This window comes from Macaca fascicularis, chromosome 10 (genome assembly GCF_037993035.2).
Source record: "Macaca fascicularis isolate 582-1 chromosome 10, T2T-MFA8v1.1".
In the NCBI taxonomy this organism is placed as follows: domain Eukaryota; kingdom Metazoa; phylum Chordata; class Mammalia; order Primates; family Cercopithecidae; genus Macaca; species Macaca fascicularis.
The window spans coordinates 36,382,800-36,408,184 of record NC_088384.1 but is presented as its reverse complement, the minus strand read 5'-3'; the positions used below and the strand labels follow the sequence as shown (position 1 = coordinate 36,408,184).

General features: G+C 46.9%; 1 protein-coding gene across 6 annotated transcripts in view; it reads right to left on the bottom strand.

Annotated features, from left to right (window-relative positions):
* LOC123567285 (uncharacterized) overlaps window positions 1-25,385 on the bottom strand; it is an 84,173-nt gene that overhangs the window by 13,987 nt on the left and 44,801 nt on the right. For 3 of the 6 annotated variants that reach the window (XR_012418396.1, XR_012418383.1, XR_010578514.1), the window contains one exon: window positions 22,342-22,457. Coding sequence is in view for 1 of the 6 variants with exons in the window: in XM_074003206.1 (XP_073859307.1) it covers window positions 571-612 (42 nt within the window). In the remaining 5 variants the exon portion in view is untranslated. The other 3 variants (XR_010578515.1, XM_074003206.1, XR_012418384.1) reach the window with 3 other exon arrangements.

The following is a 25,385-nucleotide window of genomic DNA, read 5'->3' as shown; positions in this document are numbered from 1 at the left end:
AGCCTGGAGTTTTACCAATGAGCCTAGAGTGAATATTCACCCCACCATCCACCCCGGGAGATCCCTTTAAACCAGGAGCGCACAGTGAGGACAGAAACACGAATGTGCACTAACAAGTCCTGAAAGTTCAGAGGGTGATTCTTGATTTCCCCGTGGCACACAGCAGAAGAACTGTGTCTCTAGGTTCTAGGAAATGCCTGTGAGAGAGCTGTGTCCCCCAGATTCCCTTCATCACAGATGACACCCAGTGCTTAAGCCTACACCCCTTGTGACCAATCCCAAGGAGTGTTGACTAATCTAAACCAAAGGCTCTGATGTTCCACAGGAAGAAAAGAGCAGGTGGACTGCAAAGAGAATCTCTCATGAACGCAGCACCCTCATAGCCCATACAGACAGTTCTGACCATGATGCCAAGAAACTGAAAACAACAAGCCAGACCTCACACACATTTACATTTTCCTTCTGATTTCATACCCCCTCCTTCAGCCCCTCCTCACGATCAGCAGGGATAACCTGGAGGCTCCTGGGAACCTTTTCCCATTGGGATTTTCCTGGCACGTAGTTCCCTACCTGGATGAGTCTCCTTATCACTAATGCTCTCCAGCGTCAAGTCTTTAGAAAGAAAAACACCAGGATAAGTCATTAGAGAGTGTGACTCACCAACTCCTCCTACGTTAGCTGAAGCTGAATGATGGGCTTTTCTCCCACCCCAGGCTGCTTCCTACTTGATCCCCTAATCTTTCTTCTGGATTGACAAACCTTCCTACAGCTTCTTGGGCCAGAGTTCTATACTGGCAAAATCACTTTCACGAGAATCCCAAGTCTCTTTCCCAGCAGGAATCAAGAATCAGGTTTCTATACAATGAAGCCAGCAAGTTATTCCCTCGAGAAGTGAGTTATTTCATGGTACATGCCGTTTCCTTTCCAAGCTCTTATCTGCAATTATATAAAAGAAAACATTATGAGAATCAGATTCTGCTGTGCACTTCACACAGCTCTGTTATTCTCTTGACAATGATAAAAAACCAGAAGGCAGTACAGTGATTGAGCCATAGGTCAAAATCCCCAAAGACTAGCACAGAGGATAGCTATAGAAAAACAAGACCTCTATTCACAGAATTTACCTTTAAATTTAATTTGATATGCAAACGCACAATGCTTCATCCAAGGAGGAAAACTGGTATTGTGGAAAATGCCTCAGTATTCCAGTTGATATAGGATACTGTCATTTAAAAGCAGCATAGCATGTATCAGTTGGGAAGACACGCTCACTGAATTCCAGCCCCACAAAGACAATAGTGTACAGTGTACATAATGTACATTGCCAGGTTTTCAAATCAAAATTAATTGAGAAGTAAAGAATCAGGAAAGCAACATTGATGTAGAAGACAAAGAGGGGGATCTTACCTGGACATCATCATCATCATCATCATCATCATCACAATCAACATCACCATCATCATCATCATCATCTTCATCTTCGCATTGTGGTGAGCATCTTAAAAACAGGCCATCCTCAGGACGAGCTGGAAGGACACAGAGGAAAGATCAGTGCACCGGTGGTTGGTGACTGTGAGTCACTCAGGGAGCTTTGCTGCATGTGGTGTATGGAGGTGGTTGATATACAAGAATGGACTGAGTTGATACTGGGCTACTCCCCTGAGTGGAAGATGGATGGCAGAGGAGGGGAGCTGGAAAGGCATGAGATATGGAGACCTTGGCTTCATACTAGAGGCATCGGGCAGCAACACAAAACAATCAACTCAAAATGGAACTGAAATGCACACTGAGGGTCAATGGAAGAGTGCCTTCCTGCCTCCCAAATGTTTTGAAACTCTACTAAACAAACAGCCGTTTCTTAGTGTATTCAAGACCGTGTCAGTACACTAGAATCTAATCATGCTGATACTACATTTAGCATCTGTTTTAAAGGATTTATTACTTGATTAAAAGCCTATTTTTGGGGTGAAATAGACTCAATTTTCCCAAATTACTCTATTCTATTAATCACACATTCTTTTTCATAGAGATCATTTAAAATTTCAATATTAAAATGCTACAACTAAAAATAGTCATGATTTCCTCTTTGTAAGTCTTCTGGAACGACTTCTACACACCCTTTTGGGGCCCTGTCATCAGGGGCTTCAGCACCTCCTGTGTGACTCTCCCTGGGGAGATTCCCTAAAAATCAAGCTTCATTCAAACAGGCCAAGCTCACACAGCCAGCTCTACCTACACCAGTGAAGCTGAGAGACGTGACTTTGACCACTTTCTGCCATGAAGATAAGTTTAAAAGTTCAAATACACATTATCTACTGAAATGAGGAAATGTATACCAATAGAAATGAACAAATTCATGAAAAAATGTACATGAGTATGGGGGTGATTTTTGGTTAACTAGTTTACTTAAAAATTATTTTTTTGGCCGAGTACTCTGGCTCACACCTGTAATCCCAGCACTTTGGGAGGTTGAGGCAGGTGGATGACCTGAGGTCAGGAGGTCATGACCAGCCTGGCCAAAATGGTGAAACCCCATTTCTACTAAAAATACAAAAAGTTAGCCAGGCATGGTGGTGAGCGCCTGAAATCTCAGCTACTCAGGAGTCTCAGGCAGGAGAATTGCTTGAACCTGGGAGGCAGACGTTACAGTGAGCCGAGATCATGCCATTGCACTCCAGCCTGGGCAAGAAAAGTGAACCTCCATCTCTCTCTCTCTCTCTCTCCTCCTGTCTCTCTCTCTCTCTTTCTATCTCTCTCTCTCTCTCTCTCTCTCTCTCTATATATATATATATATATATGATGCCTATTCATTCAGACATACAAAATATTGGTATAGGAAATCAAAAATTTTTATCAGTCATGTTAAATCTAACTTATCAGCTGTCAACATGAAGATCCTAGCAAATAAGGAAGGTACAAATAAGTGGAAAGGCATCCTGTATTCATGGATAGGAAGACTAAACCTGACTAACAATAATACAGACATGATCTACAGACTCACAACAATTACTATCAAACTGGTAACAGCCATCTGTGCAGAAATGGAAAAGATAATACTACAATTTTAACGAATTTTATGTGCCTTATGTAACCATGATGACGTTAAAAAAATAGAGTTAGAGGATGCAGGTTCATGAGATTGAAATACACACACACACACACACACACACACAAATACAGAAATACAGAAAGTATGCTTCTAGCGTAGGGGCACTCATAAGTTTCACAGATATAGAGAGCCCTGAATTAAATGCACACATATACAGTAAATTGATCTTCAACAAAGGTGTCAAAAATACACAATGGGGGGAAAGGAAAGCCTCTTCAAAAAATGACGGTAAAACTGCACATTCTCATTCAAATGAAGAAATAGAATGCTGACAGTGTGCTCAAGGTTGTGCTTCTTCCTCCATTTCCAAGACACTGGAGCTTTTGCACTGAGCCCAGATTGAATTTTCATTCTGTCCTCCACGCCGAGGAAGAGCTCTTGATACCAGAGGTAAGCAGGGAAAAACAGACAAATGAGTGTGCTGCCAGGAAACCTAACAGTTCATAAGGTGAGGATCAATCTCTCCTATGCCTCTGGGCACACCACAGAAGAATTTTGTCTCCAGCATTAAGTAACTGCCTCTGATAGAACTCTGTCCTAAACTAAAGGCTTTGAGATTTTGCAGTGGCAGAGGCAGGAAAGAGCAGGTGTTCTAGAAAGATCATCTTTAAATAATAAATAAGAAGAGGTGATCAAAAACACAGGATACTCAAAATCTCATCAACTCAAAAGAACAAACTTCACTTACGATTACTTTTTCTTTTTTTCTTTCTACACCCTCCCTCAGACTCCCAACCAGCAGGTATAACATGAAGGCTCCTGGAAATGCTGTGTTATTAGACTACACGTGAAATCTTCTTACCTACCTAGAAAGGTATCCTCTTCCCTGCTGAGATTCTCCAGAATCCACTCTTTAGAACGACCAACATCAGGATAAGTCAGGGAGAGGTGCACTCACTTCTCCTCCTCCAGGTGAAGACACACCAGCTCACAAAAAATCCACTGGTTGGTCCTCTGGGTTCACACACATTTCTACAGCCCCTCTGGTCATACCTATACACTTGCAAAATCATTTGCTCTCACCAGATCCCCAATACTTTTTAACAGGAACCCAGATTAAGGTTTCTATATATTAAAGCCAGCAAGTTTGTTTCTCAGAAAGTGAGTTAGTTCAAGGTACGTACCCAGGACAAGTGATGGTAAAATCTGCAACGAGACAAAAGAAGATGCCATGAGGATCAGATCAATTCTGCTGCACCCCTTACACAGATCTGTGAGTCTCTTGATGCCTTCAGAAAACTACCTGTGAAACAGTGGTGAGTCAAAGTCAAAGGCCAAACATTCTAGAATAGAGGACACTCATGGAAAAGACAAGAGCTTTTCCCACAAAATTTATCCTTGACGTTGGTTTAGGTTGGTAAATGCACAATGCCTAATCCAAGGAGAAAAACTGGTGTGGAGGAAAACGTCTCTGCATTACAGTTGGTGATGGATGCTGTCCTTCAAAAACATCCTAGTGTGTCATGTATTAGATGAAAGGAAACTGACACTGAACTCCATCCTCACAAAGAGAATAGTGTGTGTCGTACATAATGTGCCTTGTCATATTATTATATCAAAATGAATTGAGAAGGAAAGAAATCAGATGAAGGAAATAATGTATACAGTGGTCCATTTTTAACACAAAGTGCCTTGAACCGGTTTAGGTCAGCAAAGGACAGAGGAAATAGGATATGCCAGGCTCCTGATTGGATGGGCAATACCTGCTCATTGGACCCTCTCCTCCCCATTTAGTTGCCCTCACTTCAACCAAAGAAGATTAGTATAAGATGAAAGTTTACTAGCCTGGAAAATAGCTCGTTTTGTCTGTTCTTCTCAGCCTGCCCAGCTACTTAGGTCATAAGCCAAATACTTGAAGTCCCCCTGAGCTGACTAGGATAGCAATGCATTGTGGGCTGCAACAAAATGCAGTAAGACAACCCTACAAAAATACCTAAAGTCTCTCCCCAAAAATCAATAGGCAACACCTGGGAAGATTGTGACCCCACAGTTCTCAGCCTATGAGGAACCAGGGGAGGGACCTGCACACTAGGTGATAAATTGCTTGTGGAAAGTGTGCTGGGTGTGTCTGCCCATCAGACACCGGATCTTGCAACACTGTCATTAAAAGTCTCACTTTCTGCCAGGTGGAGTGGCTCACACCTGTAATCCCAACACTTTGGGAAGCTGAGGTGGGCAGATTACCTGAGGTCCGGAGTTCGAGACCAGTCTGGCCAACATGCTGAAACACCATCTCCACTAACAATACAAAAATTAGCTGGGCATGGGGACACATGCGTGTAATCCCAGCTACTCGGGAGGTTGTGGCAGGAGAATTCATTGAGCCCAGGAGATGGAGCTGAGATAGCACCACTGCACTCCGGCCTGGCCAACTGAGCGAGACTCTGTCTCAAAAAGAAAAAAACAAAAAAAAAAAAAAAAGGAAAGAAAATCTCACTCTTGCTGTTTTTCAGCTCCCTGAGTCCATTCTTTGGGTTTGGACTGGTGAGTTTGTTTCTCACATCAGAAAACCAACATTTCCTTACAATACAAAGAAAGGTGTTCTTACCTGGACATCATCATCACCATCATCATCATCACCCCAGTCATCATCTTCACTAGGTGGTAGGCATACTAAACTCAGGTTGTCCATAGAAAAAGCTGGAAGGACACAAGAAAGATCAGTGCACCGATGGTTGGTGACTGTGAGTCACTCAGGGAGCTTTTCTGGATGTGGTGAATGGAGGTGGTTGATTAACAAGCATGGACTGAGTTGATGCTGGGCTATTCCCCTGAGTGGAAGAGGGATGGCAAAGGAGGGGATCAGGAAAGACATGAGACATGGAGGCCTTGGCCTTGTACTAAAGACATCATGCAGCAACACAAAACAGTCAACCCAAAATGGAAATAAAGCACACACTAAGGGTCAATGGAAGAGTGCCTTCCTCCGTCTCAAATGTTTTGAAACTCTACGAAACAAACAGCATTTTCCTAACGTATTCAAGACTGTGTAAGTACATTAGCACCCAATTATGCTGGTACTACATCTAGCATCTGTTTTAAAGGATTAATTACTTAATTTATTGGTGAAAAGGATTCAATTTTACCCAAATTACTCTGTTCTACTGATCACACATTTTTGTTCATTTGTTTGTTCATTTGTTAGTTTGTTTGTTTCTGAAACAGAGTCTCACTGTGTCATCCAGGCTGGAGTTCTGTGGCACGATATTGGCTCACTGCAAGCTCCACCTCCTGGGTTCACACCATTCTCCTACTTCAGACTCTGGAGTAGCTGGGACTACAGGCACCCGTCATCACACCTGGCTAACTTTTTTTGTATTTTCAGTAGAGATGGGATTTCACCATGTTAGCCAGGATGGTCTCCATCTCCTGACCTCATAATCTGCCCACCACAGCCTCCCAAAGTGCTGGGATTACAGGCATGAGTCACTGCACCAGACAGATCACAATTTCTTTTTCATAGAGGTCATTTAAAAAACTAAGTATTAAAATGATAAAATGAAAAATAGTCATGATGTCCTCTTTGTAAGTCTTCTTCTGGAACCATGGTGTGTGCACACAATTTTTTGGGTTCCTGTGATCAAGGGCTTCAGCAGCTCTGTGTCGCTCTCCCTCAGGAGATTCCCTAAAGATCAGGCTTCATTCAAACAGGCCAAGCTCACACAGCTTGCGCAACCTACACCAGTGAAGCTGAGAGACATGACTCTGAAAACTTTCTGCCATGAGGATAAGTTTCCAGGTTCAAATATACATGAGCTACTGAAATGAGGAAATGTATACCAATAGAAAATGAGCAAATTCATGAAAAAATGTCCCTGAGTGTGGGGGTGATTTTTGGTTAACTAGCATACATAATATTTTTTATTTGATGCATAATCATTCAGACAGACAAAATATTGGCAAAAGATACAGATTTGGCCAGGCACGGTGGCTCATACTTGTAATCCTAGCACTTTGGGAGGCCAAGGTGGGTGGATCAAGACCATCCCGGCCAACAAGGTAAAATCACATCTCTATTAAAAATACAAAAATTAGCTGGATGTGGTGGCATGCATCTGTAGACCCAGCTACTCAGGAGGATAAGGCAGGAGAATCACTTGAACCCGGGAGGTGGAGGTGGCAGTGAGCAGAGATCATATCATTGCACACCTGTATGGTGACAGAGTGAGACTCTGTCTCAAAAACAAAAAAAGAAATCACAAATTCATATCAGTCACATTAAATCTAAATAATCAGCTGTCAACATAAAGATTCTAGAAAGTAAAGAACGTACAAGTAAGTTGGAAGTCTTCCCATATTCATGGAAAGGAAGACTAAACCTAACTAACACACAATACTACACACATGATCTATAGACTAACAACAACTGCTACCAAACTGGCAACAGCCATCTGTGCAGAAATGGAAAAGATAATCCTAAGATTAGGATTCAATTAGCCATGGATTAGGATTCAAAAGGCCTCAAATAGCCATGGCAACATTGAAAAAGAATAGTGTTGGAAGATGCACATTCATGAGATTGAAATCTAAAAATAAAAATAAAAAAAAAACAGAAAAATTCAGACAGCATGCTTCTACTGTGGGAGGCACCCATAAGTATCACAGATATAGAATCAAGAGCACAGAATTAAATGCATACATACAGAGTCAGCTGATCTTCAACAAAGGTGCCAAGAATACACAATGGGGAAAGGAAAACGACTTCCACAAATGATGGTAAAACTGCATATTCTCATTCACATGAAGAAATGGAATTCTGACAGTGTACTCAAGGCTGTGTTTCTCCCTCCATTTCTAAGACACTGGAGCTTTTCAGTGAGCCCACAGTGAATTTTCATTCTGTCCTCCATGCCCAGGGAGATGTCTTGATACCAGAGGTAAACAGCAAGGATAGACAAATGAATGTCCTGCCATGAAACCTAAGTTCATAAGGTGTGGATCAATCTCTCCTATGCATCTGGGCACACCGCAGAAGAGTTTTATATTCAGGATTAAGTAACTGCCTGTGACAGAACTATGTCCCAAACCAAAGGCTGTGACAATTTGCAGTGGCACAGGCAGAAAAGAGCAGGTATTCTCCGAAAAGTCATCTTTAAATAATAAACCAAGAACAGGTGATTGAAAATACAGGATACTCAAAAGCCCATGAACATAGTACTCCTCACCATGATGACATTAAACTCTGAAAATAACAAACGCGGCTTATATTTACTTTTTCTTTTTCTCTTTCTATACCCTCCCTAAGCCTCCCAAGCAGCAGGTATAATATGAAGGTTCTTGGAAATGCTGTTTTATTAGACCCCATCTGAAGTCTTGTTGCCTACCTGGAAAGGCTTCCTCTTCCCTGCTGAGATTCTCCAGAATCCACTCTTTAAAACCACCAACATCAGGATAAGTCAATGAGATGTGCACTCACTTCTCCTACTCCCAGTGAAGACTCACTGGCTCACACAAAATCTCCTGGTTGGTCCTCTGGGTTCACACACATTTCTACAGCCCCTCTGGTCATACTTATACACTTGCAAAATCATTTGCTCTCACCAGACCCCCAACATTTTTTAACAGGAATCCAGATTAAGGTTTCAATATATTCAAGCCAGCAAATTTGTTTCTCAGAAAATGAGTTAGTTCAAGATACGTACCCAGGACAGGTGATGGTAAAATCTGCAGTGAGACAAAAGAAGATGCTATGAGGATCAGATCAGTTCTGTTGCCCCCTTACACAGATCCGTTCATCTGTTGATGACTTCAGAAAACTACTTTTGAAACAGTGGTTGAGTCCATGTCAAAGACAAAGCACTCTAGCATAGAGGACATGCATGGAAAAGACAAGAGATTTTCTCACAGAATTTCTTTGAAGTTTATTTAGATTGGTAAACTCACAATGCCTAATTCGAAGAGGAAAACTTGTGTGGAGGAAAATGCCTCTGCATTACAGTTGATGATGGATGCTGTCATTCAAAAACATCCTACCATGTCATGTATTAGATGGGAAGACATTCCCAGTGAACTCCACCCCAAGAAGGACTATTGTGTATGTTGCACATAATGTGTCCCATCATATCCTTATACCAAAATTAATTGAGAGGGAAAGAAATCAGGTGAAGGAAATAGTGTATACAGTGGTCCATTTTTAAGACAAAGTGCCTTGAAGTTGTTTAGCTCAGCAAAGGACAGAAGAAATACTAAGCTCCTGGTTGGATGGGCAATGCCGGCTTGTTGGGTCCCCCTTCCACCCCGCTTAGTTGTCCTCACTTTAACAAAGAAGTATAGTCTAAGTTGAAAGTTTACTAGCCTGCAAAATAGCTTGCTTCGTCTGTTCTTCTCAGCCTGCCCAACTACTTAGGTCATAAGTCAAATACTTGAAGAGCTCCTAAGCTGACTAGGATGGCAATGCATTGTGGGCTTCCACAAAATGCAGTAAGACAACCATAAATAAATATATATATATTTCTATCTCTTGCAAGATGATCATTAAAATTCTCACTTTCTCTGTTCTGCAGGCCTCTGAGTCCATTCTTTGGGTTTCAATGGGTGAGTTTGTTTCTCACATCAGGAAAGCAGCATTTCCTTAGAATGCAAAGAAAGGGAGTCTAACCTGGGCATCACCATTGTCTTCCTCACTTGGTGGTAGAGATTTTAAACTCAGGTGGTCCTCAGGGGGGCCTAAAAGAACACAGAGGTAATGTCAGTGCCCTGGTGGTTGGAAACTGTGGGTCCCTCAGGGAGCTTTGCTGGATGCGGCATATGGAGCGTGGGACTGAAGATTCTGAGACCATCTCAGAGAAACAAATATGTTCAAGTAGTGAGCATGAGGGAGTCTCACCAGATATCTCGCATCTTAGTCAGTGCCTGGACCTAATAAGACTCTGCATTCAAAAGTCAAAGACCAAGGCTTTGATGTTTGCTGTGACATAGACAGGAAAAACTGATCTTCTGGTAACCATTAAACACCAGAGCAAGAAAAAAAAATGGTTACAAACACAGCACACAAAGCCCATGGAGGCAAATGACCTCGTCTCTATCTTATTAAAATACAAAAGGAACAAGTCACACTTCTACACATATTTGCTTTGGTTCTGACTTCATTGCCCCTTTCCTGATTTCCAAAGCAACAGGTGTCACCCAACTGCTCCCAGAGATCCTCCTAGACTATCATGCTCTACCTGCAGGTCTGCCTCATCACAGCTGCCCTCATGGACGGTGTCCATTGGCCAATCTTCAGAGACAAAAACTCCACAAGAAGTTATTCCAGAGAGCAACTCACCCACACTCCAACTCCAGGTGAGGCCACACTGGACATCATTCTGCCCTTCCCTCAGTGTTGCCAGACTCTCCCTGGGCTTGGGGAGTCAGAGGTCTCTAGAAAGGCATTACTCACACTTGCCAGCCTTCAAGTGAGAAAGAGGAACTGAAGGAACCACCTTTCAACTTTTTCCTTCCACTGGCCCATTATAGGTCTCACCTCCAATCTCACAGCCCTGAGATTCCCACTTTAAGGTGCACGCTTTGAGTTAGAGGAGTTCAATAATCAGCCCCTCAGCCAGGCTTACAGCAGATGTGAAAGAGCATTCTGCGGGGATGGAAATCTCTCTGCTGCATGAACAGAAGGCTGCTGGGGGATTGCATGGTGGCTGTTGTGATGAAGTTCTGAATTTTTTTTTTTTTCAAGACAGAGTTTCACTCTTGCTGCCCAGGCTGGAGTACAATGGCATGATCTCGGCTCACTGCAACCTCTGCCTCCCGGATTCAGGCGATTCTTCTGTCTCAGTCTCCTGAGTAGCTGGGCTCACAGGCATGCACCATCACACATGGGCTAATTTTTGCATTTTTAGTAGAGATGGGGTTTCACCATGTTGGCCAGGTTGGTCTCGAACTCCTGACCTCAGCTGATCCACACCCCCCGGCCTCCCATAGTGCTGGAATTACAGGTATGAGACGCCATGCCCAGCCCTGAACTTTTAATTGTAAATATTTAAATGTATTTAAATATGAAGAGGCACATATATGACGGAGAACCGCACTAGATGGCACAGGAGACCCAGACATGAGGAAGACATGACCCCCCTCACCTGGTGTTTTCTTGCAAAATAGTTCGCAGCTCTGCTCCTACCATACATTTATGGTTACTTAATGGACATCTGCAAAAGGTCCAGTCACTGTGTGGGGCTGGGGATATAACAATGAGGACAACATCCAGATCCAGAGGGATGCCTGCAGGGGGGATACATGCACACAAGGGAAGAGCGTGGCCCTGCACACCCTGTCTAGACAGGATCAGAGAAGCAGGAGCCGAGGGCCAGAGGCACCTCACTGTCGTCAAGAGCTCAACCTCATCTCCAGGAACCCTGACTCAGAAGCTGGGGCAGGCTCCAGGATTGGTGTAGGGCTCAACAGGCTGGACAGACTGAGAAGGGAACATTTCCACACCTGCGCTAGATCCCAGCCCAGGGCTGACCTAGAACTCATCCCAGGGATGTGTTCACTACAATGCCCATGGGGCCTAACATGTTCTCCCCAGGACTGACCTCTGGGATAAGGACTAATGAGGAAGACACAGTCACTGCCCTGGCAGGAAACACCCATAGCCAGGGTTCCTCTATCCAACCTGTGGGAAAACACAACACAGATAGAGTTTGACACTGAAGATTCCAAACCTTCTATAAAATAAATGGAAACTGATGTGTTCTGGATTCCACAGAAGGGTTGCAAGGATGAGCTGGACTCTGAAATCAGTCACCATCCCTTTGCTGAGCTCCTGGTGCACTGGAACTCATGTCCCTCCCCACCTCCCCTGCTACTCAGGAGTGCTGTAGCTACAGGCCCAGTGTTAGGGGGTCTGTCCCATTATAACACATTTCAGCCAGGCACGGTGGCTCACACCTGTAATCCCAGCATTTTGGGAGGCCGAGACGAGTGGATCACCTGATGTCAGGAGTTCGAGACCAGCCTGGCCAACATGCAGAAACCTCGTCTCTATTATAAATACAAAAATTAGCTGGGCATGCTGGCCCATGCCTGTAATTCCAGCTACTCAGCAGACTGAGGCAGGAGAATTACTTGAACTTGGGAGGTGGACGTTGCAGTGAGCTGAGATTGCACCACTGCACTCCAGCCAGTGAGATCGCACAACTCACTCCAGAGTGAGACTCCATCTCAAAAAAAAAAAAAAAAAAAAAAAGAAAAAGAAAAGACCACACACACATTTCTGGGCCAGAAAACCCTTGGCCAACAGTGTCTCCTCAAGGACCATCCCTCAAGTGACTTCCAGAAGAGGTGAAAAAGAAAACCTCATCTGTCCCAGCCCCAGGAAGATCAGGCCTGGGACCTGTCTGTGTCTGTCCTGACCCTGAAGTCCATCCCTGCTGACTTGTGTCCTGTCTGCTCTGTGTCAGACAAGTGGGGACCTGATTCCTGTTCTGACCCCTCACCAATTTCTGCTGGTGTCACTGCCATCATTGCACAAACAGATGGAGATGACAAGAGAAAGCAATGAAACTCCATATTTGAGGCATTTAGGATGATGTCCACACCATGCTCTCGGCAGGCAGGAAGGCCAGGTCCTGCTCACCCCTACTCAGAAGGGGTCTCAGAGGTATGAGTACTAACCCTGTGATATTTCTCTACAGCTCCTCTCTTTTTTTCTTTTTTTTTGAGACGGAGTCTAGCTCAGTCACTCAGGCTGGAGTGCAATGGTTCGATCTCGGCCCACTGTAACCTCTGCCTCCTGGGTACAAGTGATTCTGCTGCATCAGCCTCCGGAGTAGCTGGGATTACACGCACCTGCCACCACACCCAGCTCATTTTTGCATTTTCAGTAGAGACAGGGTTTCACCAGGTTGGCCACGCTGGTTTCGAACACCTAACCTCAGACAATCCATCCACCTCCTAATTTTTTTTTTTTTTAACTTCTGCGATACATGTGCAGGATGTACAGGTTGGTTACATGGGTAAAACTGTGCCATGGTGCTTTGCTGCACCTGTCAATGCATCACCTAAGTATTAAGCCCTGCATGCATTAGTTGTTTATCCAGATGCTCTCCCTTCCCCTGCCCACTGACAGGCCCCAGTGTGTGTCATTCGCCTCTCTAACACTGTACATATGCTAAGACCACTCCCTTGCTGATGACAATTCTAAGTGATGGATCACAGGGGGCTCTCTTGCCTGTTTTTGTCTGGAGAGACTGCCTGGATTCAGGTTCCTGATAGGAGTGAGGACCTGGAGTGCAGTGTGAGAAACAGATGGCTCAGGGAAGAGCTGTGATCATCCACTAGAGTCCCTGGAGACAGCCATATCATTCAGATGGTGTGGGTTTGTGTGCAGGAGGGTTGGATGGTAGCTAGGGGTGAATCAATGTGTCGTGATTGTGATTGTGTCTGTAAATGTGTGTTTTCCCCTCAAAATGTGGCCCCACATGCCCAGCACAGTACAAGTGTCACTTTTCTTGAATTCCTGGTCTATGTGGTCCTCTCACCTCAGCCTCCCAAGTCATGTCATTCTTCTAATAGAAAGGAAGAGAAACTTCAGCACCACCATACTCTTTACATAAATGACCTCTTTCTTCCCTCACCACAGCTCTACCTGAAGGTCAGTTTAATATCCCTACTCCTTAGATGGAGAGAGTGCAGAAAGGAGTGAACCCAGATTTTGACCTCCTGAATGGAAGAGGCAAAAGTGAACCCAGAAATGGGTCCCAATGTTGATGGTCTGTATGACTCAACTGTGTCATCACTCAGGCTTGCTGATAGGACCCCACACCAGGGAGTTCCAGCACCTATGTGTGTCCCTGGAACTGTGTGGCCTATAAGCTGCCAAACTTTGCCCATCATCAAATGGGGCCCCAGTGGTCACATAACCCTGGGTAGCAAAAGGTACAGGGAACAAGAGATGTTGGCATGGACATTACTGTGAAATACACATAGAAAGCCCACAGGCTTCTGGTCAGCTCACAGATTCTGAGAAGTGTAAGGGATCATGTAGAACAGTGTAGGTCAACATCTGTCAGTGCTGGGCTCATTCCTCAGCACTTGGTCAAAGCAGGGAAGATCAGGAAGATACTGCATTGTATTTCATAATATGACTACCTCAAGCCTTAGAAATGCTCCAATCCATGGCTGGGTGTGGTGGCTCAAACCTGTAATCCCAGCACTTTGGGAGGCCGAGGCAGTAGATCATCTGAGGTCAGGAGTTTGAGACCAGCCTGGCCAACATGGTGAAAGCCTGTCTCTACTAAAAATGCAAAAATTAGCCAGGCATGGTGGCCCATACCTGAAATTCCAGCTACCTGGGAGACTGAGGCTGCAGAATCGCTTGAACCTGAGAGGTGGAGGTTGCAGTGAGCTAAGATTGAGCCACTGCACACTCCAGCCTGGGTGACAGAGTGAGACTCTGTCTCCAAAAAATAAAGAAATGAATAAAAAGAGATGCTCCAATCCATAGCAGACAGAAAAGGGCCAGTGCCACATCAGAACTCAGGACATTATCATTAGCCTGGTGCCCATCACCCTCACTGGAGACCTCCTGCACAGCTAGGTGAGTGAGGCTCAGCACTCACCAGGTACTGATCCCTGTGATGGACTGTCCCACTGTCGGGGGCTGGGGCGAGCATGAGCAGCCACTGACTCAGTGGACGCACACACAGTGCAAAGAAATGGAAGATGTGGGCTGGGCGCCGTGGCTCATGCCTATAATCCCAGCACTTTGGGAGGCCGAGGCAGGTGGATCACAAGGTGAGGAAATTGTGGCCGTTCTGGCTAACACGATGAAACCCCGTCTCTACTAAAAATACAAAAACATAACCAGGTGTAGTGACGGGCACCTGTAGTCCCTATTCAGGAGGCTGAGGTTAAAGAATCACTTGAACCCAGGAAACACAGGTTGCAGTGATCTGAGATCACACCACTGCACTCCAGCCAGGGCAACAGACCAAGACTCCATCTAAATAAATAAATAAATAAATAAATAAATAAATAAAAATTTAAAAAAATAAGCTACCTTAAGGGATGGTAGAAAAGAAACAATCTGACCCTTATCTGATTCCTCTATTTAGGTACCAAACTGGCCAGCCAGGTAAGCTAGAGAATGGGATGGGGATTCCAAAATTGGGGTATTTGAATTTTCATTGCAAAACGGGCTCTCCCTTTTCTAGATCAAAAAAGCCTCAATGACAAAGACAAGAGGCAGAGTCAGCCTTTGCCCCCATGCCCCAGATCTGGGAAAGCTGGCTATGGGCAGGAGGGAGCTGGAAGCTGAGGATGTCTCTGGGGATGAGGCTATGGGAAGGGGGTGAGGGTGGCCATAGGTGTGCCAGTAAGTAAACGGCACCCGTGGCTTTTTTACCTGTGGGCATGTTTTGGTTGCTGATGTGCTGCAGTTCGTGGCCCTCCGTGGCTCCCACATCCAGCTTGCCGGGCTCTACAGCATGGATTCTGATGTTGCAGCAGCCATAGCCTCATAAATAACAGATTCATAACAGGGCGCCACCTTCCCCCTGCACCAGCTACAGGTGGAGTCGATACAACAGGTCGATACAACAGGCCACCTTGTGGCCACCCTGCCCCTCTGTGGTGAAGGCACTACTCAGGCTTTTATTCACCCTGGGCTGCTTGAGCTTTCCAGTCCTGAGGAAAGTGCCGGGGAGTTATTACTGGATGTCACCCTTGGCAAGAAACTCAATAGAAAACCCTGGTACAACTAGGCACGGTGGCTCATGCCTGTAATCCTAGCACTTTGGGAGCCTGAGGGGGGTGGATCACTAACCCCATCTCTACTGAAAATATAAAAATTAGCCTGGCGTGGTAGCGGGCGCTTGTAGTCCCATCTACTCAAGAGTCTGAGGCAGGAGAATTGTTTGAACCTGGGAGTTACAGGTTGCAGTGAGCCAAGATCATGCCATTGAACTCCAGCCTGGGCCAAAGAGAGAGATTCTGTCTCAAAAAAAAAAAAAAAAAAAAAGAGAGAGAGACATTATTTTCATCTGGAAGAACAGGTAAGGATAAAAGCAGTGGAAATGACTGCAGTATATGGAAGAATGTTGTGATCATTTGGGAGAGAGAACAGGAAGCGCTAGATGATTAGATGTGGAAGAACAGGGCAAGTAAAAGGAAAAACAAGCTGCTGAGGTTCTAGTTTGAAGGACTGGGTAAATAGCAATGACTTTCTCCTACACAGAGAATGTAGGAAGAGGAATAGGTATGGGGAATAAGATAGTTTTCAGTTGGGTGCAATGACTCACGACTGTAATCCCAGCACTTTGGGAGGCCGAGCTGGGTGGATTATGAGGTCAGGGGTTTGAGACCAGCCTGGCCAACATGGTGAAACTGCATCTCTACTAAAATACAAAAATTAGCCAGGTGCGATGGTGGGTGCCTGTAGTCCCAGCTTCTCAGGAGACTAAGGCAGGAGAATCACTTGGACCCAGGTTGTGGAGTTTGCAGTGAGCCAAGATCGTGCCACTGCATTCTAGCCTGAGTGACAGAGCGAGACTCCGTCTCAAAAACAAAAACAACAACAACAAAAAGACATAGCTTTGGACTCTTAAGTATTGCATTCAAATGGAGCTCTCTGGTAGAAAGTTAGATAGAAACCTCTGTAGGATAACTCCATTCTGTGACATCACAAGTCATGTTTTTAAAAAAAACACATACACAGTCAAACCATTACGGAAATTTCCTAAAATTTGCATACTAAAATATGACAACTTTTTGGTTATTACTTTCCTTTTTTTTTTTTTTGAGACAGAGTCTTTGCTCCGTCACCCAGGCTGGGGTGTAGTGGCACGATCTCAGCTCACAGCAAGCTTTGCCTCCTGGGTTTACACCATTCTCCTGCCTCAGCCTCCCGAGTAGCTGGGACTAGAGGCGTCCACCACCTCGCCTGGCTAGTTTTTTGTACTTTTTTTTTAGTAGAGACGGGATTTCACCGTGTTAGCCAGGGTGGTCGCAATCTCCTGACCTCCTGATCCACCCGTCTTGGCCTCCCAAAGTGCTGGGATTACAGGTTTGAGCCACTGCGCCCGGCCTAGTTATTACTTTCTTAGAGCAACTTTGAATTTACAATCGTAGTGAATGAGGTGTCATGTAAAATAAAGCTGCTATATATAAATAATATTTAAATTTTATTGTCATCAGAGCATATAAAAAACAATTGAAGCCATGCGTAAGGCAGAGATTGCTTTAAAAAGCTGTGTCTAAAGAGGGGAGCTAGAAAGAGGGAGACTTGGAGGCCAGGTGTGGTGACTCACACCCGTAATCCCAACACTTTGGGAGGCCGACGAAGGCGGATCACCTGAAGTCAGGAGGAGTTCGAGACCAGCCTTGCCAACATGGCAAAACCCCGTCTCTACTAAAAATACAAAAATTGGCTGGGTGTTGCAGTGGGCACCTACAATCCCAGCTATTCCGGTGGCTCAGGCAGGAGAATTGCTTGAACCCAGGACACAGATGTTGCAGTGAGCTAAGATGGTGCCACTGCACTCCAGCATGGGTGACAGAGCAAGACTCTGTCTAAAAAACAAAATGGAAAAGAAAGAAGACTTGGGGAATAGGGAGGTTTAAGTGGCATTAAGTAAAGCCTACAAATGTGAGCAGTGAGAGTCAGGGTACCTGAGTGTTCATCAGAAATGGCTGATCGGGTGAGTCTCATCACAATGGAGCTGGTGTCTGCTTCTCATTTCTCTAATGGCCGTACCTAGCACAGTACCTGATCAATAGGGACTCAACACATAATACCCCGATGAACACAGAAAAATTCTGCCAGTTCAAAACTATGTCCATACCCACCAACTTCCCTCATGGAGTTTTACTTCTTTCACTTACTGTAATGTTTTGAAGTTCATCCCTCCTGTGGCCTGTATCCAGTTTCTTTTCTTTTTATAACTGAGCAGCACTCCACTGTATGCACAGACCCCATGGGTCTATCCATTCTCTAGCTGACGGACACTTGGGTTGTTTCCAGTTGTTGCCTGGAGTGAGTGAGGTTGCTGAGAACATTTATGTATACGTCTTTTTGAACACATGCTTTCATTTCTTCTAGATAAATTCCTAGCGATGGAATTGCTAGGTCAAATACCTAGTTTATGCTTAACTTCTTTTTTTTTGCTTTCTTATTTGTAGAAAATATTATACTGATACATAATATTGAACATTTTTATGAGGCGCATGTACTGTTTGGTTCCATGGATCCAACATGTCATCATTAAGACAGTGAATTTGGAGTATGGCCTTGAGTATTTACCATTTCTATGTGTTGTGTATATTTGAAGTTCTCTCTTGCAGCTATTTTGAAATATACAATACATTATTGCTAACCATAGCCACCCTACTCTGCTATGCAACATTAGAACACACTCCTTGCATCTAACTGTTAGTGTATTCATTGACAACCTCTCTGCATTCCCTTCTTATACCCGGAGGAGAGAAGAAGGAGGGAAAGGAGCTGTGGGTGGCTGAATTAGGGCCCAGGGATGGCTGTGTCCCAGTCCCGGGACCTGTCCATGTGCAGTGTTGTGTGGCCACAGGGACTTTACAGATGTGAGGATGTGAAGGAGCCTGAGGTGGAAGATGATCCTGGGTTATCTGGGTGGGTCCAAGATGCGGTCTCTATAAGGGAAAGAAGGAGGCAAGAGGGTCAGAGTGAGAGCAGGTGTGGGGGTGGAAGGAAAGAAAGGGAGAGAAAGAGGGAGGGTGAGAGAAGACGGTGGGGAGAGAGAGAGAAGCGTGGGAGAGAGACTTGAAGGTGCTGAGCTCTGGCTTTGAATTTGGAGGAAGTGGCCAGGAGCCCAGGGTGTCCTCTAGAAGCTGGAAAAATCCCACAAATGGATTCTCCCCAGAGCCCTCAGAAGGAGCCTGGCCTGCCTAGCACCCTGATTTTACCACTCTAGGATTCATTTTGGATGTTTGACTCCACACCAGGGAGAGAATCAATACGTGATGCTTTAAGCCTCTAAATTAGCAGTCATTTGTGACAGCAGCCACAGGAAAGTCAAACAGGAGCCATCGGAGAGACTCCCTAGGATGCCCTGAGTGTCCTTCCTTGGCCCCACCATCAGAAACACAGGCCTGACCACTGGTGGTGCCCCCACCCTTCTAACACCCTGCTCAGCAGGAACCATGCAGGAGGGGCTGGGTGTGGCTGGGCCATGCTCTCCCCCTACACCTTCTTCTCAGAGAGCAGCTGGAGCCCCAGACCCAGGGAGCCTCACAGAGAAATTCCCATCACAGGACCTGGTTTTCCACTTGAGGCTCAGGATCCAATGGAGAAGTGTTTCCCAAAAATGATGCTTCCTCCAAAGATGGTCAGTGACTTTCTATGCCAAACATCTGAGAAAATCTCCATGTCCTAGGGCTGCCAGGCAGTCACCTGTGCACATGTCAGAGCCCAAATCCCTCAGTAGTGAGGCCTTGGGTAAAACACATCCCCACTTTTAATTATGATGAGCTGCCTGGCCTCAGCATTGAAAACACCAACTTCACTCGAGCAAAGACTTGTGTAATCTCTTAGCAATGACGGAGCACACCAGCCTGAACAACTGGTGAAAAGCTGTCTCTAATAAAAATACAAACATTAGCTGGGTGTTGTAGCATGTACCTGTAATCCCAGCTACTCAGGAGGCTGAGGCAGGAGAATTCGTTGAACTGGGGAGGCAGAGGTTATGGTGAGCTAAGATCGTGCCATTGCACTCCAGCCTGGGTGAGAGCGAGACTCCATCTAAAAAAAAAGAAAGAAAGAAATGATGGAGCACCTATTACCCTTCTTGCACTTGTTCCTGGGGAGCTCAGAGCCTATCTTTTACAAGTGTCCTGAGCCTCTTGCAGGCCTTTCATGTGTGTTTCCTTCCTGACTTCCTCCTATTTTTCTCACACCTCTGAACCTGCTGTCAGGTGAAAAATCAAAGTGGGCCCCAAATTTAAGAGCTCATGAATTTGATGGTGTGGGAGTGTCCTAGACAGTCCAGCCCTTGGGGGTGGGGAGTTGGGCAGAGAGGAAGGACGGCATTCCAGGGGCCAGAGCCAGAAGCACAGGGAATCCAGGCCTAGAGTAGGATTTCCAGGCTGAGGAATGAGAGGCCGTGGGTCAGGGGAAGGTCCAGACCAGGACAGGGACAGAAGGTGTATCTGGAGGCTCAGCCAGAAATAGCTCCCTCCAAAACACAGGCAGCGAGTTGGAGGGTGAGCTGCAAGGAGGAAGGGGAGGTGGGAGTGAATGGATGGACCGGTGTTCACTGAGCCGACTCCTCCTATCCTGGCCTATGTCCCCAGGGGACACGCCTGGGAGCCTGTGATCCTCTCCTCCAGGCTGCTTTCCCACTGGTGCCAGGATTCCCCCAACGCCACACTGAGAACCCAGGAGAAGCATCAAATTGTATGAGAGATAAGAAATGAAGAGAGGGAGCAGGATTTCTGGTTGACAAAGGATGTTTATTGAGGGTTTACTGGGTACAGGGAGAAGGGCTGGATGGCTTGGGATGCAGAGAGACCCCTCCCCTGGGATCCTGCAGCTCCAGGCCCCCGTAGGTGGGGGACGAGTTGGGAACCTATGAACATTCTGCAAGGGCCACTGTCTTCTCCACGGTGCTCCCATCATGCGTGACCTGGCAGCTGAAGCTGTTGCGGGACCTCCACTGCTCAGGCGTCAGGCTCAGATAGCTGCTGGCCACATACTTGTTGCTCTGTTTGGAGGGCGCAGTCATCTCCATGCCCTGGGTGATGGGGGTACCATCTGCCTTCCAGATCACCGTCAAGATTCCTGGATAGAAGTCACTCATGAGACACACCAGTGTGGCCTTGTTGGCTTCCAGCTCCTCAGAAGATGGCGGAAACAGAGTGACTGAGGGGGTGGCCTTGGGCTGACCTGTGTGGACAGAGGAGGGGGTGAGAGATGGCAGAGGTAGCGTGGGGTGCTGTGGAGCACCTCTCTCTGTCTAAAGTCTCTGGGAGGGTTCATGGTGTGGCGAGCTGGTGCACTCAGAGTCTCTCCCCCCATCTTAATTCCCTCCTTTCCACTAGAGCCCTCTGGAGAGCAGACAACCCTGCACCTTCCTAGGGGCCTTCCCAAGTCACCTTTGCCAGGCATCCTGGCCCAGTCATTTCCTTTACAGCCTCGGTTTTCCCGTGTGTACCCAGGGCACGCTGTGCTCCCTCCTTCCTGGTTTCTGGAGTCTGAATTAGGAATCTAGGAGTCTCTCTCACAGCACACAAAACTGTTCTGGCACAGTGTGGGGTGGCATGCCCTGGAGCCTCCCACCCCCTGGGGCAACAAGCTGTGCCCCAGCTTGGGCCACTCACCTCTCCTGGTAAAGCACAGGCTCCACCCAGACAAACCCTGGGGCTCTGCCGTCACCCCCGTCCTACCAGCCCGACCACAGGATCCTTCACATCGGCTGGGTTCTTGGGACTGCTTGCCCAGACTTCGGGTCACCACAGACCCCACGCCCACCCCAGCAGCCTCTGATGCCCCTGGACTTCACCTGGTGGCCCTAGAGTTCTCTGCACCCCCATTTATTTCCCGCTAGTCACCTCCTGAGTCTAAGGTGCCCTTCTTCAAATGAAGGCGGGCGGTCGACCCGTGAACAGAGAGATACCAGGCCCCAGAGGTGACAGGACTCCAGGGACAGTCACATCTCTGCCCCAAGAGACCCTGTCCTTTCTTGTGACTGTCCTGGGAGAGTTGGTTCTCGGACCTCACCCAGTCTCACCTGTTCCTCGGTGTCCCCAGGTCCTGACCCAGCACAAGCCACAGAGCTGCAGCCTAGACCCAGAGTCCTCTCTGTGCCTTCCATTGGTCTCCCCTTGGGGTGACCCCTGTGTCCCCAGGACCCCGTGTGGCCCTCCGAGGCTAGAGGACCATCCAGCCCTCAGCCTAGATCCTGGGGTCCCTGGGACTGTCTCTAAGGCTACTGCAGGGCCCCTCATCAGAACTGGCCTCTGTCCCTCACTCAGACATCTGCCCTGGGAGAGGGGAGGAGCCCTGACCCTGCCCAATCCCAGCACATGCACCGGGACCAGGCTGTGTCCTGCTGTTGGAACCTGAAGGCGGCTGCTCCCTCTGTGGGGGCCCTTCCTGCAGGATACCCTGAGACTAGCCCGCTTCCCCCAAACTCCATGGAGAAAGGAAGGGCTCCATGCTTAAGACTTGGAGGGCAGAGAGGAAGAAGCCCCAGAGAAAGAAAACAGACTTTTCCAGAGACAGGAGAGGGTGAGACAGGCTGAGGAAGGTTGTCAGAGCCACCTACCTAAAACGGTGAGCTGGGTCCCGCTGCCAAACACATGCCTCGGTAAATTATGCTTGGATTGAAACCTCCGGGGCCAGCACCTGGGGCCAGTCCAGGAGCTGTGCTGGAGCAGGAACCTGCTGGGTGTGAGGGGCACAGGGCTGCAGTGTAGAGGTTGTGACCTAGGCACAGGGCAGGGGGTGCCCAGTGTCCCAGTAGTGTCTCTGTGCATGTCCCTTCTCTGCAGCAGGTGCCGCCCACAGCCTTGGAGTCACCCCAGCCTGTGTCCCACTCTCTGAAGCTGTTGGTGCCGATGGTAACGCTGGCCCAGGGGGTCCCAGCAACTCCCTGAGTGACAGATCCCCTGAAGCAGCTGTGCGGTGTGGCTGAGGAGTGCTGAGCTGGCTCAGACCTGCCCAACCTCACTTGGCCCCATTTTAAGGGCCTCTGAAATCCACCACAAGTGTCCCCAGTCAAGCCAGGCTGCCAGGCTGACTTCCTCCCTGGACCAGGAGACTGGGTCATTCCCAACTCAAGACGAGATTCTTCTGCTTTTATATCTATCCAGGGAGATGCAGCTCAGTCTCACATTGTTCATGAAGTCTTTTCTGATCATTCATTCCATCTGTCCATCTGTCCATCTATGCATCTGTCCATCTATTCATCTGTCTTTGCATCCATCTATCATCTGTCCATTCATCCATCCATTCACCTGTCCGTCCATCCATAAATCCATCCCGTCTACCAGGCACTGTTTTGTATACTGGGGACATGGTGTGGTCCCCCATGCTCTCACCCCCATCTCTCCCAGGTCATGGCCAAAAATGCACTCCTCATGGTCATGTCCATAGTCCTTCTGTGTACCTGGTGTCTCTGCTGGATGTGACACGGGGTTGGCCCCTCCTTCCAGTGACTCTTTTCCCCTTGGGGTCTGACTCCCCTTTCCTCTTCCCCTGGCATCTGTTTCTCCATGGCCCATGACCAGCTGCTGACTACCCCAGACCCCCACCCAGTCCTCTTTCTTGGCCATCTTCACACTCTGTGACCCCTACTCTTGCCCACATGGTGAGGCTGGAGTCTATCCCAGCTCCAAACCCTCTCAGCTCAACTGCCTACTGACCATGCCCAGTGAACTACCTAACAGGACTCTCAAATCACATCCAGAGGAGATGACCACCTTCCCCCAGCCCAGCTCATTTTCCACCTTCAACTCATCACAATGACCATGGGCGGTCTCAACCCCTCAGCCAGAAACCTGGAGTCCCTGGACTCAGTCACCTCGCCTCCCACACTGAAATGGCTTCTGCATACTTAGCTACTGCATTTAGACATTATTTTTTCTTTTTTTTTTTTGCTTTGAGACAGAATTTCGCTCTGTCGCCCAGGCTGGCATGATCTCACTACAACTCTGACTCCCAGGTTCTAGGCAATTCTGTCTCAGCCTCCAGAGTAGCTGGGATTACAGGCATGTGCCACCACAGCCGGCTAATTTTGTATTTTCAGTAGAGATGGGGTTTCACCATGTTGGCCAGGCTGGTCTCGAACTCCTGACCACAGGTGATCTGCCCACCTTGGCCTCCCAAGGTGCTGGGATTACAGGCATAAGCCACCGTACATGGTGACATTCCCTTTAAAGCTAAAAGAAGGCTCAATATAATTAAGAAACAATAAAACCACCTTCTGAGACTCCAAAACCATAAGAAGAGTGAACTTTGCTTTTCTGGATTTTAATCTCAAACTCTCTTTGGTACAAGGATGTGGTGTTGAGCTGGGGCTTACTGGGTGCAAGCTCCCTGCCAGGGGTTCAGACTGGAGTGTTTCTACCTTAGAAGCTGGTCTAGTAATTGGTGATTGGTTTTGTGATGTGAACATAAGATTTTTCTTTGTTTATTTGTTTATTTATTTGTTGAGACAGGATCTCACTCTGACATCCAAACTGGAGTGAAGTGGCGCCATCACAGCTCACTGCAGCCTTGATCTCCTGGGCTCAAGTGATCCTCACACCTCAGCCTCCTGAGTAGCTGGGACCACAGGTATGTGTTACCACGCCCAGCTATTTTTCTTGTAATACTGTTTTGTAGAAATGGGGTCTCACCATGTTGCCCAGGCTGGTCTCGAGCTCCTGGGACTCCCAAAGTGCTGGGATTATAGGCATGAGCCACCATGCCCAGCGAGATTTTCTTTTTTTTTTATGAGACAGAGTCTTGCTCTGTCTCCATGTTGGAGCACAGTGATGTGACCTCGGCTCACTGCAACCTCCGCCTCCCAGGTTCAACGGGCAGTCCTGCTTCAGCCTCCAACTAGCTAGGACTACAGGCGCACACCACCAAGCTCAGCTAATTTTTGTATTTTTAGTAGAGATAGGGTTTCACCATGTTGGCCATTACGGTTTCAAACTCCTGAGCTCATGATTCACCCACCTCCGCCTCCCAAAGTGCTAGGATTACAGGTGTAAGTCACCCTGCCTGGCCTTTATTTTTTATTTTCAAGAAAAACTTTGTTTTTTTGAGATGGAGTCTCGCTCAGTCACCCAGGCTGGAGTGCAGTGGCGGCATCTTGGCTCACTGCAACCTCAGCCTCCCAGGTTCAAGTGATTCTCCTACTTCAGCCTCCAAGTTGCTGGGACTACAGGCACGTGCCACCACGCCTGGCTAATTTTTCTTTTTGTTTTTGATTTTGGTTTTTTGAGCCTCCCAAGTAGTTGGGATTACAGGCATGCACCACCACGCCTGGCTAATTTTTCTTTTTGTTTTTGATTTGGGTTTTTTGAGCCTCCCAAGTAGTTGGGATTATAGGCGTGCACCACCACGCCTGGCTAATTTTTTGTATTTTTAGTAGAGATAGGGTTTCTCCACGTTGGCCAGGCTGGTTTTGAAATTCCAACCTCAGGTGATCCGCCCTCCTCGGCCTCCCAAAGTGATGGGATTACAGGTGTGAGCCACCACACCTGGATCCATTTTTATAATTGCACTCAAACATACATAGCATCAATATTTCCACTTTAGTTTTAAACGTACAGCTCGGTGGCACTAACTACATTCACACTATTGGGCAACCTTCACCAC